The sequence below is a fragment of the Acomys minous genome, assembly GCF_964271855.1.
Source record: "Acomys minous genome assembly, chromosome: 12".
In the NCBI taxonomy this organism is placed as follows: Eukaryota; Metazoa; Chordata; class Mammalia; order Rodentia; family Muridae; genus Acomys; species Acomys minous.
Window position 1 is genome coordinate 12,394,166 of NC_140493.1, and position 15,404 is coordinate 12,409,569.

The 15,404-nt window shown below is 37.9% G+C and overlaps 1 protein-coding gene across 3 annotated transcripts in view; it reads left to right on the forward strand.

Annotated features, from left to right (window-relative positions):
- Positions 1 to 15,404, forward strand: part of CPNE8 (copine 8) — a 181,406-nt gene that overhangs the window by 84,414 nt on the left and 81,588 nt on the right. For all 3 annotated transcript variants that reach the window (XM_084749495.1, XM_084749496.1, XM_084749497.1), the window contains 2 exons: positions 2,659 to 2,722; positions 13,411 to 13,514. In XM_084749495.1, the coding sequence (XP_084605621.1) occupies positions 2,659 to 2,722; positions 13,411 to 13,514 (168 nt within the window). The remainder of the gene's footprint in view (positions 1 to 2,658; positions 2,723 to 13,410; positions 13,515 to 15,404) is intronic.

Sequence of the window (15,404 nt, forward strand, 5' to 3'; positions counted from 1 at the left end):
GCAAAACAAAACAAAAAACAAAAGTGAAGGATGTTAAAAAACAATGGATGCCATATTGTTTAATATGAAAAGTTAAATCAATTGACTTCACAGTTGCGAGAGATTAATGGACAATCCTGACATATATACAGTGTACTTCATGTGTACGTGAAGGTGTGGACAGCCTCAGGCCCTAGCAGAGAGATGCTTTCTTTGAAAGAAACTGGGGTGGTCTTTTCTGAAAGATTTTTGCCAATAGGAAGAAAACAGATCCGTTTTGGAGGGAGCATAGTTTACATTGTACAACCCCTAAGATTTTTAACTGCCAGATTCCTCACATTTCCCCCCAGGGAAGATAATAAGTTAGTTGCACATATCCAGTGAGTTGCACATATACTGTGAGTATCAGGAGTGAGCTGTATCTTGAAGACACTAACCATCCTTGGGCTGAGTCTACCTGTATAGTTCGTAGGATACACTGAAGAGTCTTGGCTGGGCGATCTGTCCTAGGACACACCTTTAGAGTACTGGGATGGCTTTCCGGGGGATTTGCAAGGATTACACTTTGATTCCCTGCAGACAGAGAACTGTAGAGATGAGCTGCATCTCAAAATAGCTGGTGCAATTACTCCATCTCCATCCTACATCTCACCGGCTAGGAGGCAAGGGAGACTAGGAGGGACATTGGTCCCACTATCCTTTTTGAGAATGAACTCTCTAGGATCTTTACTCTCCCCACATCCTACCACTAAAAGCACCTCCCAGTGGTGCCCACCAACCCCCCAATAGAATACCAATGTAGCACTTGGAGTCAGGGGAATATTTCTTCAAACCACAGCAGGAGCCATGTACACATCCCATGTATACATCCCATGTACACATCCCATGTACACATCCCATGTAGTCCTAGACGGCATTGCCCTCGGTGTCTTTTAGAAGCATATGAGCATAAGTAAAACAGACAACTGTGGAGAGACAGTTTGAGTGGCGATTTTATTTTGCTGAGTTGAGCTTATATATTTCATCATCATGTATATTGAGCACCTGGCACATACAGCTCTTAAACTGTGGATTGACAAGAACTTTGTGTCAAGTTTTGCTTTTATAGAACTCAGAAGTGTGAAAGAAGCAGCATAAATGTTGTTTTATAAATAATATAGCAGAGAGGAATTTTAATCCAGCAACATGATTACTCTGGTAAGAGATCTCATCCAAAGATATGATCCATCTGGGAGGCAGACACACCACACACCTTTGATTCCTCTGACTGGAACACAGACGTGATGCTTTTAGTGCTCACATTTAATACCAAACAATGACATCTAACTACGGGCAGACAGAGTGATGAATCAGAGAAAGATGTCACAAAATGGGTCAGAGATATGATATGATGAACTCTCATGAGAACAGAATGGAAAGAGAGGCTACTTAATGATCAGTGAGGGAGAAAGAAGGTACCTCAATCTAGTTCGGTGCAGTTCAGTTGAGTGCAGCTGTAGTTGAGTTCAGAGAAGTTTAGTCCATGGAGTTCAGAGGCAGTCTTTCCAAGCAGAATAATTAAGTCAGAAGCCAGGAGAAGCCAATTTGAACCAATCAGCTTGGAGAAGAGTTTGAGCCAGAAGAGCTGAGTTGAACCAGCCAGCCAGAGTTCAGAAAGAGCTAGAGTGAGTTTATTTTTTGGTTGTAAGACAAGCCTCCTGTAATCCCAGCACTCTGAGAGGAAGAGGCAAGTGGATCTCTGTGAGTTCGAGACCAGCCTAGTCTAGAAAGGGAGTCCAGGACAGCCAAGGCTACCCAGAGAAACCCTGTCTCAATAATAAATAAATAAATAAATAAATAAATAAATAAATAAATCAGGAAAAACAGTAAGTCTTGGAGGCCAAAGCATTCTAAGCCTAGGGTCACAGATGGAGAGTGGAAGCTGAAACCTTCAAGGACCAGGCTTGCAGAAGATTGGATTGTATGAAGGCTGGAAGATCCCAGGTCTAGTCTTAGGGATATTTAAGATAGAAACTCCCTGGCCTCAGCCCAAGCCATGTATTCATCCGCATAGCTTTGGTACAGCTCTCACCACTCCATCTGAAGAAATAAAAGTGACACTTGCATTCAAAACTTAGGGATGATTATCTGCTAATCCAAGTGGTTCAGACTTAGAGTAATGGTACATAACAGAGTAATGGTTGGTCCTGCAATAAATGCAATAAATGGAGCTTCGTTGAAGGGTGTAAGCGGTCTGAAGCAAAATAGTCCCAACAGACAAACTGTAGTGTGTTGATTTGGGAATGAGTGGGCATGAGAGACAAGCACAAATAGTAACCACTTAATGAGTGGAGGGAGAGATGCCATGGGCCAGGGATTCTGATGTATGGCAGCACAGAAATTGCAATAGAAAGTTTTGATGTGTTGCATTATGCCAATTGTATGTCAGAAGACAAGAGGGGCATGAAGATTCTCAAACAGAAGCCTCACATGTTGCCCATGATGTTAAGGAATTGATTTCATTAGGACAGGATGGGGCTGAGGACCAAGTAAATGGTGAGGCTGAGGATGCTCTCTGGTAGGGAAAAATTCAATAATGGTAGTGGGCTCGTTATGTGATTATATGAGATAAGAATGAATTAATTAATATAATCCCTTAATATAAATCTGAATAGACTAACTGTTATCTTATTGTTGTAGAGGAATTCCAGGCAGGAAATGTGGAACAATCATATTAACAGCAGAGGAACTAAACTGCTGCAGGGTAAGTAAATATTTTCTTGTATAAAATTATTTTTATTTAAATTTTTTTCTGTTGTTTTTGAGAATTCCATATAATATATTTTGGTCATATTCACTCCCCCAATTCTTCCTGATCCACACACTCCCTTCTTTAGACACCTAACTCTATGTCTACTTAAAACAAAACACAACACAAAAATAACAAAATAATCAAACTAAAAAAGCACCCAGTCCAATTGTGCTATCCTTATGCTTTGACGTGTGTGGCCATCCATGGGAGGGTGGTAAACATGCCAGCATTCACACCATTCACACAATAATTGTCCCTGACATAGCTGCTATCATTGTCCTTAAGTCCTCAGCTTGGGGTGAGACTTTGTACAAATTCCTATCTCTAACTTGGGGTCTTGCTTGGCTTGAGCTTGTATAAGTCTTGTGCATGCTGTCACAACTATTATGAGTTCACAGGTGAAATTGGCCTGTCCTGTCCAAAAAAAAAAAAAAAAAACCAAACAAAAACAAAAACAAAACAAAAACAAAACAAAAACAAAAAAACAACTGTTTCCTTGTAGTCTTCTACCACCTCTGGCTCTTATAATTTCTCTTGCCCTATCTTCCACAGTGATTCACGAGCCTTGAGAGGAGAGGGTATGACCATAGACATCCCATTTAGGACTGAGCAGTCTACAGTCTCTCATTCTCTATACCTTGATCAGTTGTGGTCTCTGTATTAGTTAAATTACACACACACACACACACACACACACACACACACACACACACACACAGTATATATATACATATACATAACCTTTGAGACAATTGTGACAACCATTGCTTCTTTACCGAAAATATTTATCAGCAGTAGGAGTTTCCCAGTAGAATTTGTAGGGTCACTTATGTATACTATCATGTCATCTGCAAGTAATACTTTTACTGCTTCCTTTCCTACTTGAATTCCATTGAGCTCCTTCAGTTGTCTCACTCAAGTGCTATGATGAACAGGTATGGCGAAAGTGGACATCCTTGTCTTCCGCTTTTGTTGAAAATGCTTCAAGAGTTTATTTTTGTTTTGGTTGACGTTGCCTGCAGGCTTGACACAAACTGCCTTTATTAGGATGAAAGTATGTCCCTTGCATCCATAGTCTTGCCAAGATTTTTATCATGAGGGATGTTGGTTTTTTTTTTTTTTTTATCTAGGGCCTATTTTTATTTTTATTCTGTACATTTAGTGTCCTATGTTTGTGTAGAATATTATGGGATTATGTCTAATAATTTACATACATTGAATCATCCCTCTATCTCTGGGATTCAGCCAATTTCATCCTCCTAAACAATCTTTTTGATGTGTTCTTAGACTTGGTTTTCTAGCATTTTATTAAAAATTTTTCCATTTATGTCCATTATGGATATGGGTCTATACTCTTTTTCTTTTCTTTTCTTTTCTTTTTTTTTGGGGGGGGGGTTAGATCTTCATGTCATCTAGGTATTAAGTTAATAGGGACCTCATAAAATAATTTTAAAATGTTCCATCGATTTATATTTTGTGGAATGATTTGAGCAGTATTGGCACAAATTCTTTTTTTTTAGGTCTTCACTGAATCCATCTGTCCCTGGGCTTTATTTTTATTTATTTATTTATTTACTTATTTACTTGTTGGTTGGGTGGGAGACTTTTAATGACTGCCTTCATTTTACTAGAAGTTATGAGTCTATTTAAATCTGTTAAACAGACAGAGGCAGGTGGATCACTGCAAGTTCGAGGCCAGCCTGGTCTACAAAGTGAATCCAGGACAGCCCAGGCTGTTACACAGAGAAACCCTGTTTCAAAAAAAAAAAAAAAAAAAAAAAGGAAGAAATGTCCTCATGATTCTCTAGATTTCCTTAGTGCCTTGCTTGTCATCTTTAACTTAACTAACTTGGATCTCATCTCTGTGTCTTTCAGTTAGTTTCACTAAGAGCTTGTCAATTTATTTATTTTTTCACATAACCATCTTTTCACTGATTCTTTGTTATTTTTTATTTGTTTGCTTGTTTTATTTTGTTTCATTTCTATTGATTTCAGCCCCTAGTTTGCCAGTCTCTGTCTTTGTGACATTATTCCTTCCTGTTGTTCTAGACCTTTCAGGGGTGCTACTATGTTACTAGTATGAGATCTTCCCAATTTTTTTTTCTTTTCTGTACTTTTTTTTTTAATCTAGGGTTGATACTTGGTCTTGTTTTATTGAGTGCATATTCCAATCTTGGGTCTTGATGACCTTTCTGAATCCTGGGCAAATGCAGTGGCTGCGGGGTCTCTATGGAGACTACTTCTACAGGTTTCTAGATGGCAGAAAGGAATGGAGATGGGTGAGGAAGGAAAGATGAGGCTGGTTGCCTGAATAAATGAGGGATAAAAGTCCATACACCAAGTGGTAGAGTCCTTGGAGAATAGAGGTGTGGTTGGGGGGGAGGGGGAGTCCTGCATATAGGGTACAACAGGACAAGGAATAAGTTTGGTAAGACAGGAATGAAAGGGCCAGATGGATTCTGGGTACAGAGCAAGAGCTGGGGTCTCCAGGGAATGGAGTTGGGGTAGGAGGGGCTCCTGAAATCAGGCTGCTATGGGACAAAGATTAAGTCTGGTCAGATGGTAGTGGAGACACTAAAGGATAGTGAAAACCGCCTACCTGAGTCCCAGCCCCACCGTGGCCGCAGTGGGTCTCTGGTGGAATATGTTTCCGGGTGTTAGTGGTGGACGCAACAAAATGGAAATGGGCTACAAGGGAAGGCTGAGAGGGTCGGCAAGAAACAGCTACGTTGTGTCTGTACAAAGAGGTGACATTCCCAAGGGAATGGCGGTAGGTAGGGCGTGAGGAGGGACACCTGAAAGTAGACAGCTGCAAGGCTGAGGGTGAAACTGGAACCATGCAGTAAGGAATGGCAGGAAGAATGGTGAATATCACCCACCTGTGTCGCAGCCTAGGGTGGCCACTGAAAAACATGAGGCAAGCAAGGATCAGTCAAGGCGACATCTTTCCCACTGGTTCTAGGACTGTGTTCAGTCAACGTCTTTGAAATGCCCAAAACTGCTGGCCTTAATTAGAGCTTGTCATAATCTCATTCTCGTCTGTACACAGTTATGATGTGGAACTTTTCTTCAATAAGTTGGTGGTTTTCGCCTTGAAGAGACTCATGTTTAAATCACTTAAATAAGTGGTTAATATACTAAAACTGCCGCCTGCTGCAAGCTGGTCTCCACTGTCAAGTTCTGGCAATAAAATAAAGTTTGGTTTTGGAACCTCAAATGGTTTGTTAACGTGTTGCCAATCTTAAATATTTCCCATATTTGGTCCCTACCTAGGCATCTTATATCTCTCAAATATATGATGTCATTACTGTCAGCATCAACATTTTTAAAGAATTTTGGGAACTGGTGAGGGCTTAATCCCTTGCTTATTATGAAATTCACAGTGTAGAAAATGGTTATATGATTCTGTGTATTTTAAAGACCTTTCTGCATAAAGGTTCTTGATGTACTGTGCAGTGACACTCCAGCTTGAGTTTTGTACAAGAATTATATCGTCTTCTATTAATTTTACAAGCTCCTTTCTTTTACCTGTTATCACTGGAGCAGCATCAGTAACTATACCAGATATGTTGACAATGGAAAAATAATTTGCTTTGATATGTTCTTATTATTCTTTATAAATATTGTCATTTAGTTGTGTCTTTCTAACAATATTAAGAAACCCATTCCTTTAGTGACATCATATTCACCATCAACACTCCAATAAAAAATAACAAAATTAGTCATAGTTACAACATCAGACCTGCTCTCCCTCACCAGTGTATGAAATTTAAAGCAGCGGCTCTGCTCTCAAAATATATTTCAATAGATTTTTCAGTTTATTCAATTCACTTGATTACAATCTAGTGAAACAAACTGGTTTTAGAAATAGCCCCTGATTTATCAAGACTGGAAGATAAAGTGGACGAATTGTATCATTCAAGCAAAAATATGAAAAAATATAAAAGCAATATTCAGGATCTTTGTGACACCATGAAAGAATTGAATATATAAACTACAGGCATAGAGAAAGGAGGCTAGTTATGGGACAATGAAATAGACCAGATCTCCAATGGGATCATAAAAGCAAACTTCCCCAAGTTAAGGAAGAACACATACCAAATAGCACCAGAAAAGAAACTCCCATGTCATATTATAACTAACATGTCATATGCACAGGATGAACAGTAAGTACTTAAAGTTGTGGGAGATACAAGGCACATACATTGAAAAAAAAAAAGACCAGATTAACAGGTGACTTCTCAAACTTCTCACTGGAAACTTGGAGAGGTAGAAGAGCCTGCAGTAATTTGTACTCCACGTTCTAATGACAACAAAAAAAAATCTGTTATCTAATATCAGACACAATATCTTTCAGCTTTCAAACTAAAATCCATCAGAAGAGATTAAGAAAGATTTTTCACAGTGATCAAGGTCCCAATTAACCTAGAAACATTACAATCCTAAGCACATATGGACTGAAATCAGGCATATTCAATTTCATTTTAAAAAGGGGGTGAGGGTACCATTAGACTTCATGACACATATTAATCCTAACTCACCATTAGTTGCTGGTTTTAATGCCCTACTTCCAATGCCTCAGGCAGGTTATCTAGAAAAACATAAAATAAACAGAGAAATGTTGGAATTAAGTGACATAATTTATCAAATGTGACTAACAAAAATCTACAGAATATTTCACTCAAAAACCAAAGAATACATGCTACACATCAGTCCAAGGTGGTTTTCAAAAATAAGCACAAACTAAGATGCAAAACATATGTAAACAAATAAAAAAAAGTTTTGAAATCATCCCATGCGTCAACTCTGACCATAATGCTATGAAGCTTAGGATCAATGGCCACAGTATCGCAAGGATCTGCAGTAAGGATGTGAACTCCTGGAGATTAAACAACACATTACTGAAAGGTGAATGGGTCAGCAAAGAACAAAGTATCCTGAAAGTGAATGAAAATGAAAACAGAGCACACACATTCTTTCTCTTCTCTCCCCCACACATACACATACAGAGGACACATTGATTGAATACAGTTTTAAGAAAGCAATTTACAGCTCTAAGAACCTACATTTAAATCAGAAAGCGTTAAATACTCAATGATGTGCTCTAAGGATTTGGAAAACAAGAAAAAAAAAAAAACAAACTTAAACCCAAACCCAGTAGACAGCAAGAAATAATAAAAGTCAGAGCAGAAATAAACGAAACAGAAATAGATAAAACAATAAAGAAGTCAGTGAGTCTAAGAGCTGGTTCTTTGTGAAGATAATGAGGTTGACAAAACCTTCACCCAATTGTCCAAAAGAAAGACAAGGTCTAAATGAACAGCATCGGAAACAAGTGGGAACAGACAGCAGAGAAGTTCAGAATATTTTAAGGGAATACTTTTGAAATCTATACTCCGGTAACAAAAAAAAGTCTAAATAAAGTGAACAAATTTTTGCATTCACCAATCCAGCAAAGTTAACTAAGTCTTCTTAGATCAACAACCTAAACAGATCTGTAACAAAGGAGATTAAACACCAAGAAAAAGGCTTTGGACTAAAAAGACTTGACCCGGATAGATCCACAGCAGATTTCTACCAGACTTTCAAAGAACTACAGACAATACTTACTACATCACTCAAAACAAACAAACAAACAAACAAAAAACTACAGGCCTATATCTGCAATGACTTAGATGCAAAACTTCTCAATAAAATACTTGAAAACCAAATATAAGCAAACATCTAACAGTGGTGTCAACCTTCTTAATGCTGCAACTGTTCAATGCAGTTCCTCATATTGGGGTGACCCCAACCATAAAATTTTTTCATTGCTACTTCATAACTGTAATTTTGCTTCTGTTATGAATTATAATGTAAGTATCTGATGTGCTGGATATCTGATAGGCGACCCCCCCCAAAATGGGTTGCAACTCATTTGATTAGAAAGATCATCCCTCATGATCAAATGAACTTCATTGCAGAGGTATTGGGAAGACTCATTTGGTGTGGATAAAAAAATGTAAGAAATTGTTTAAATAGACTTAAAGAAAAAAAATCTCATGATCATCTCAATAGATGCAGAAAAGGCCTTTAAAAAAAATCCTCATGGTAAACGTTCCATGAGAACAGGACTAGGAGGAAAATACCCAACATGCTAAGGATGTACAAGGCAAACATCATAAAATGGGGGAAAAATCTAAGCAACGCCACTAAAACCAAGAATGTTCCCTATCTCAGTCATTTTCAATATAATGCTTATATCTCTGGATAGAGCAATAAGACAAGAGAAGGGAATTAAAGGAATACAAATAGAAAAAGAAGTCAAGTTACCCATATTTTTAGATGATATTACATATAAAAACCCAACACTGAATTAGAAACTTTGTATTGTAATTTCAGCAAAGTATCAGAACACAAAGTCAGTTCATAAAAATCAGTAATCTTTCCATATACCAATAACTAACTTCCCAAGAAAAGATGACAGACACACCCCCATTCACAATAGCCTCAGCAAAGAAACATCTAGGACCTTTGTAATGACAACTTTAATCTATGAAGAAAGAGATTTAGGAAGATACTACTAGATAGGAAGACCAGATGCTCATAAACTGATAGATTTAATATTGTGAAAATGACTATCCTACCAAAAGCAATTTATACATTCAGTGCCATCCCAATCAAAATCACTATGACATCTTCCCATAAATTAAAAAAAAATCATAAATTCCATATGAAAGCAGAAGATACTTCAGATATCCAAAACAATTCTGAGCCCAAACAACAATGCTGGGGAATTATCATGCCAGATTTCAAGTTATATTACAGATAGTAATAAAATAAACAGCCTTGGCACAAAAACAGACATGTAGATCAATGGAACAAAGCAAAACAAACAAACATGAGTCCACATAACTGCAGCCATCTCACATTTGGCAATGGTGGCAAAGATACACACTAGATGAAAGATATCATGCTCAGTAAATGGTTCTGTTCTGGGGAAGCTGGATGTCTGCATGGAAAATCATTACATCACACACACACACACACACACACACACACACACACTGAAAAAAGACCAACTCCAAGTTGTTAAAAAGACTTTTGTGACAGACCCAAAACATTGATATCTTACTTAGGGTTACTATTCCTGTGATGAAACCCATGGCCAAAGTTAGTTGGGGAGCAAAGGGTTTATTTCACTTACACTTTCACATTGTTGCCCTTAATTGATGGAAGCCAGCACAGGAGCTCGGGAAGGGCCAGAACTTGGGGTAGGAGCTGATGCAGAAGCCACGGAGGAGTGCTGCTTACTGGTTTGCTCCTTTTGGCTTGCTTATAGACTGCTTTCTTATAGAATCCAGGAACATCAGCCCAGCAAGTCACCACCCACAGTGGGCTGGGCTTTCCCTAATCAATAACTAATTAAGAAAATACCCTCCAGGCTTGCCTATAGCACGATCTTATGGAGGCATTTTCTTAATTGAGGTTTCCTCCTCTTAGGTGACTTTAGCTTGTGTCAAGTTGAAATAAAATTTCCAGAAAATTTGATAATGGTAGGAAAACATAAGCAATGTGCTAAAGGCACAGGAAATGACTTTCTATATTTGCCCAGGAATCAGAGCTAACAATTGACAAAAGAGACCTCATAAAGCAAATAATTGCTTGAGAAGGAAGACCACAGAATGGTAGTGAATTTTTGCCGGGTATACATCTGATAAAGGATTAATAGCCAGTCTATATAAAAAACTAAAAAAAAAAACCCCATACTATTGAGAAAACAAATGGCACAGCTAAAAATGGTCAATGGATCCAAACAGAGTTCTCAAGAAAAAAATAAAATGAAAATGGCTGAGAAATAGCCCAAAAAGTGTTAGTCATACTTAGTAACCAGAGAAATGCAAATTAAAATGACTTTGAGATTTCATGTTATCAGAATGGACAAGGTCAAGTAAACCACTGAGAACAAGTGGTTGCATGAATGTTGAGGAAAGAGGAGTGATCATTTGCTTTTGGCGGGATTGCAGACTAGTACAGCCATTATGGAATTCAGAATACAGCCTTCTCAAAAACTAAAGGCAGAACTCTCATATGAGCGACCCCATCACTCCCTGTCATACTACCTAAAGGACACGGCGCCCATAGATACTTGTTCAGCCATGTTCATTGCTGCTCTTCCCACAGCAGCTGGAAATGAAAATAGCCCAAGTGTCCTTCAACCCCCCAAACGTACAATGAAAATGTGACACATATGCAGAATTGAACTACATTCAGTTGTCAGGGAAAAAAATGACATCACCACAGTTTCAGGAAAATGGGTGTAATTGGGGATTATTGAGCCCGATAACCTAGACCCTGAAAGACAAAGCTGCTCTGCCTTTGAGATCCTCGTTCCACATCTTCAGCTGTGCTTCTACGTGAAGAAGCCAGGAAAGTAGAAAGAGAGCATGGAATGAGAGGGAGAGTAGGTGAAATGCAGCTCTAGAGGAGGAACAGTAGGAGACAGGCACTGCGAACAGCATAATGTTTAAAATGTCAGGATTTTCAATAGGGGAGATGGAGGAAGTATAATACAGAGGTTAAGGGCGGAGGAAGGGAAATAACACTGAGAGTGCTTGAGTGCTATTTTACAAACTTACATATGTATGAATTCATATCTGCATATGTCTGTGTTTGGTGTAGTTATGCTCTATGGAGTGATTTAGTTACTCCTAAGTACCAGGCACTATTACTAAACCAACCCCTAGGTGCCAGGAATAAAAACAAACAAACAAACAAAAAACTTCCCCTCAAGTTTTTGATTAGGGGAGTAAATGAATCTCCCAAAACAATAAAGGATATTGTCATTGTCCTCTTTTGCCTCACAGAACATAAAAGTGAAGGAATCCACAGACTTTCAACATAGGTCTTGGAGGATCCCATCTGGAACTGTCCTGGAAGTCTCCCCCCTGAAGACTCGCTCTGATAGTGTTCAGACATGATATCAAGCTGCCAAAGGAGACAAACAATCATTCTACTAGATGTAAACCTAGGAACCACAAATAAGTAGGCAAGCAACATATTCCCAGTGTTGCAATAGTGGCACTTTTATCTAGGGGGTAACCAACGCCTATTTAATTGAACTTTAAGATCAGCTCAACAGGAAGCAATTTCAATACTGTAAATGTTGCCAAATCCTCATGACTGGAGAAGTCATAGACCATAAACTACCCACTTCCATCATTTTTTCTAAACCAATCTGATTTGTAGCTGTGTTCTACATACTTATCCTTATGCCGCCAGCCAGATCGCTGTATCTCTTAAATCCCATCAAAGAAGCCTCCTTTTCCAACAGACAGAGACTATTAAAGGGATCTACAAGTGGTCAAATGCAGAGAATAAATGACTGTGCTGTGCTCAACCCCAACTGATACACCAGTAACAGAACCCTTGCACTTAATTAAGATCAAGGAAAATTGGAGAAGAGTGGGTGGAAACATTGGAATATCCAGAGGCTCTGGACACCTGCTGCTAAATAGTCTCCCTTAGATGTAACAGGAAGATGCTAATGTGGAATTTCAGCAATAGGGTTGGCTGAACAAGACTGGTATGCTGGTAACTACAGTTGACATGCCAGCATGTATGATGGAAGTTCTACATGGTCCCAACACTGAATAAAGACCCGTAAGTAGTCAATATCTGATGAGAGACCGAGAATCCTTGTCTTTTCAGGATGAGCTCCCTCATAGTTTGTCTGTCCCAAGTGGTCAGCCCTGGTTATATGTGCATGTGAGTAAAGCTAAATAGACTCATGGGCATACATATTTATACATGCATGCATGTATGTGTATATTTGAAAGAATTATTAAAGAAGAGATCATTAATTTGGGAGGGAGAGGTGGAACACAGGAGAGATTGAAGGAGGAAGGAAAGACAGGAGTCATATATAGATTCACAAAAAACCGCCCATAAATCCCCTGATGTATCCATTTGAATTTTAAATAACTATACATTTTCTACCATTAAAAAAAATACTTAGTCTGATCAACTTAATAGTGTTTGACTTCCCTGGTATGATAGCAAGAAAGTACCTTGAAATTACTCAGAGTATAAGTGCTTGGATCAATTTTGGTGAGTAGGCTGGAATAGTTCCCACAATGTACAATGATGCTGCACACCAAAAGGAAAATGCTTTCTTCTTCTTGGACTCAAGCGCCAAAGAAACGATTTTAATGTCGTTTTCAGATGTTCTGCTCTACTTCTTTATAATAACAGAGTTCTCCCAACTAGACTGTGAGAGAGGCTTACTAAACACATCCTTTGAAGTAGAAGATGATTAAATATGTCCCAAGTGATCAGGAATTGTAATAAGGTACATGGCTGAAGATGCTGCGGTGTGACATTATTAACCTGGAGTCACCTGGCTCGTTATCATTTGGGGTTGTGTAGGAACTTGTACAGCGCTCTGAATACTATTTATCTGGCATAAGAATAGAATCTCCAGGACATCTGAAAGCCTCATAATCCTTCAATAAGTAATGGCCTTTGTCTACAAGCTCCCTACACTTGGCCTGTGATATCAAAGTGACAAATGTGTTTTCCTGTCAAGCCTTGCTTGTGATCTGTAGTAGCTAGCTGTTCCTGTCCCAGATTTTGAGCTGTATTATTAATTCTGTTTTCAGGATGCTGTCTTGATGCAGTTTTGTGCTAACAAATTGGATAAGAAGGATTTCTTTGGAAAGTCGGATCCTTTCCTTGTGTTTTACCGCAGTAATGAGGATGGGAGGTGGGTATGTCTCCTCCAAATGCTGGTGGTGGCTGTGCTATTGTGTCCTTCAGTGATCTCCAAGTTAGTAAATGGAATATTTTGAATATGGGTGTGATTTTCTATTTCAATAACTAATTTGATAAGCATGTATGCTTTATATTACTACATAAATTAGTGTCCACTTCCTCTTTGCTTCTTAAGAAAGTTTGTTTTCTTTTAACAATGTAGAATAGTGGCATGTTTTAGAAACCCAAATTAAGAAGTGCATTTTCTATATATGTGAGTGGAAACCATTTGTTTGGGATGATGAGGAGCAGAGGACAATTCTTAAAGTTGATATCTTACTTCAGATTTAGTCCTCTAAATCTCAGTGAGGTGTCTCCATGTGGTGAGTGCCAGTCATGACTGGGTGGTGTGCAGAGTTGACCGTGCATGGCTCCTGTGAGTCATATTGTACTGTCTGCATTTATGAGAAAGTTCCGTAGCTAGAAGTGTGCTTGAGAAGTAAATCACGTAATACTTAATGGCTCTGGCAACATGTACAGATTCCCAATATATAAATGGGGTGATCCACCTCACAAGGCTGAGAGAAGTGAACAAATTACTATAAGAACTCATGACAAAGTCTCAGAAATGTGAGAGCTTAACCATTGTCTATTATTATTATTGTTTAGTGCATTTAGATTTGTTTGTCTTAGCAATGCACAATAAAATGTTGTCTAAAGAGAAAATGTTACTTAGAAATTGAAAGGGAAGGAAATGGACTTTGAACTTCTGCCACTATTGCTGTGCTTACAACTGAGATGGAAGGGGTCAGTGTTGTGCACACTTTGCATCTGAACACCATTTTATTCACACAGAAATTCTAAACAGCATAAGTATAACTGTTAGTTATTCCCAGGCATGAAGAAGCTAACAGGTGTACAGAATTTCTATATTCTTGGTGTCCTTGTGTCCTTCTGGCTGAACTTGTGGCTCCCTGAGTTCTCTTACTTATTTTTCTAAAAATGTATTCTCATAAGAGTTCAGCTTATTACATATCTAATGATGCTTTTGTTATGACAATACATTCTGCTTATACAAATGATATTTTTGTATCATTGAATCTATTGAATGAAATGAAATCAATCAAATGAAATCTATTTTTTTCAAAAGCAAAACGATTTGAAATTTCCAAATAATTGAAACTTAATTTTTTTAAGTTGATAAATCTTACTTCACACATATTTTCACATATTATATTTACAGAAAATTAGTTTAGTATTTGTGTTAAAGCATGTATTAATGAATATATTAAAACATTTATGCATAATTTTTGTTTTTATGAGTTTTGGGTGAAAAATAATTTTAAATACTGCTCACTTATACATGTACTTTTCAGTGCATGATCTTTTCTTATTGGTGTTTTTAACATTCTTTAAATATGAAGCTGCTTCTAAATTCCCTTTTCTGTACTGGAAATTGTAATTAAAAATCTTTCTAGTATGCAATTCTAAATTTCTAATTTTTGATTTCCTATTGATTTCATCATGTTCTACACTCATGATGAGGTTTAATAATATTTTCCTTTTATAAGTAGTATGTTCAATGAATTTTGACTTTACCTTAAGCAACTTTGCCAAAGCCAATGACTCCTGTGCATCTCAAGTTTTATAAGATAGAATTAGGATTTATTGAATCTGCAGAAAATTATTTGGGGTAAATATTGCCATATCTCATTGTGTATATTCTAAAGAGATAATCACACAGGTTTCTAAATTTGTATTTGTATATTAAATCAGGAAGGGGCAGCAGCCAGAGGTCTACAACACTGCCCATGGAGAGGAATGGCTAACAAAATAATGCATGATAACAAAATCACACACACACACACACACACACACACACACACACACACACATATATATA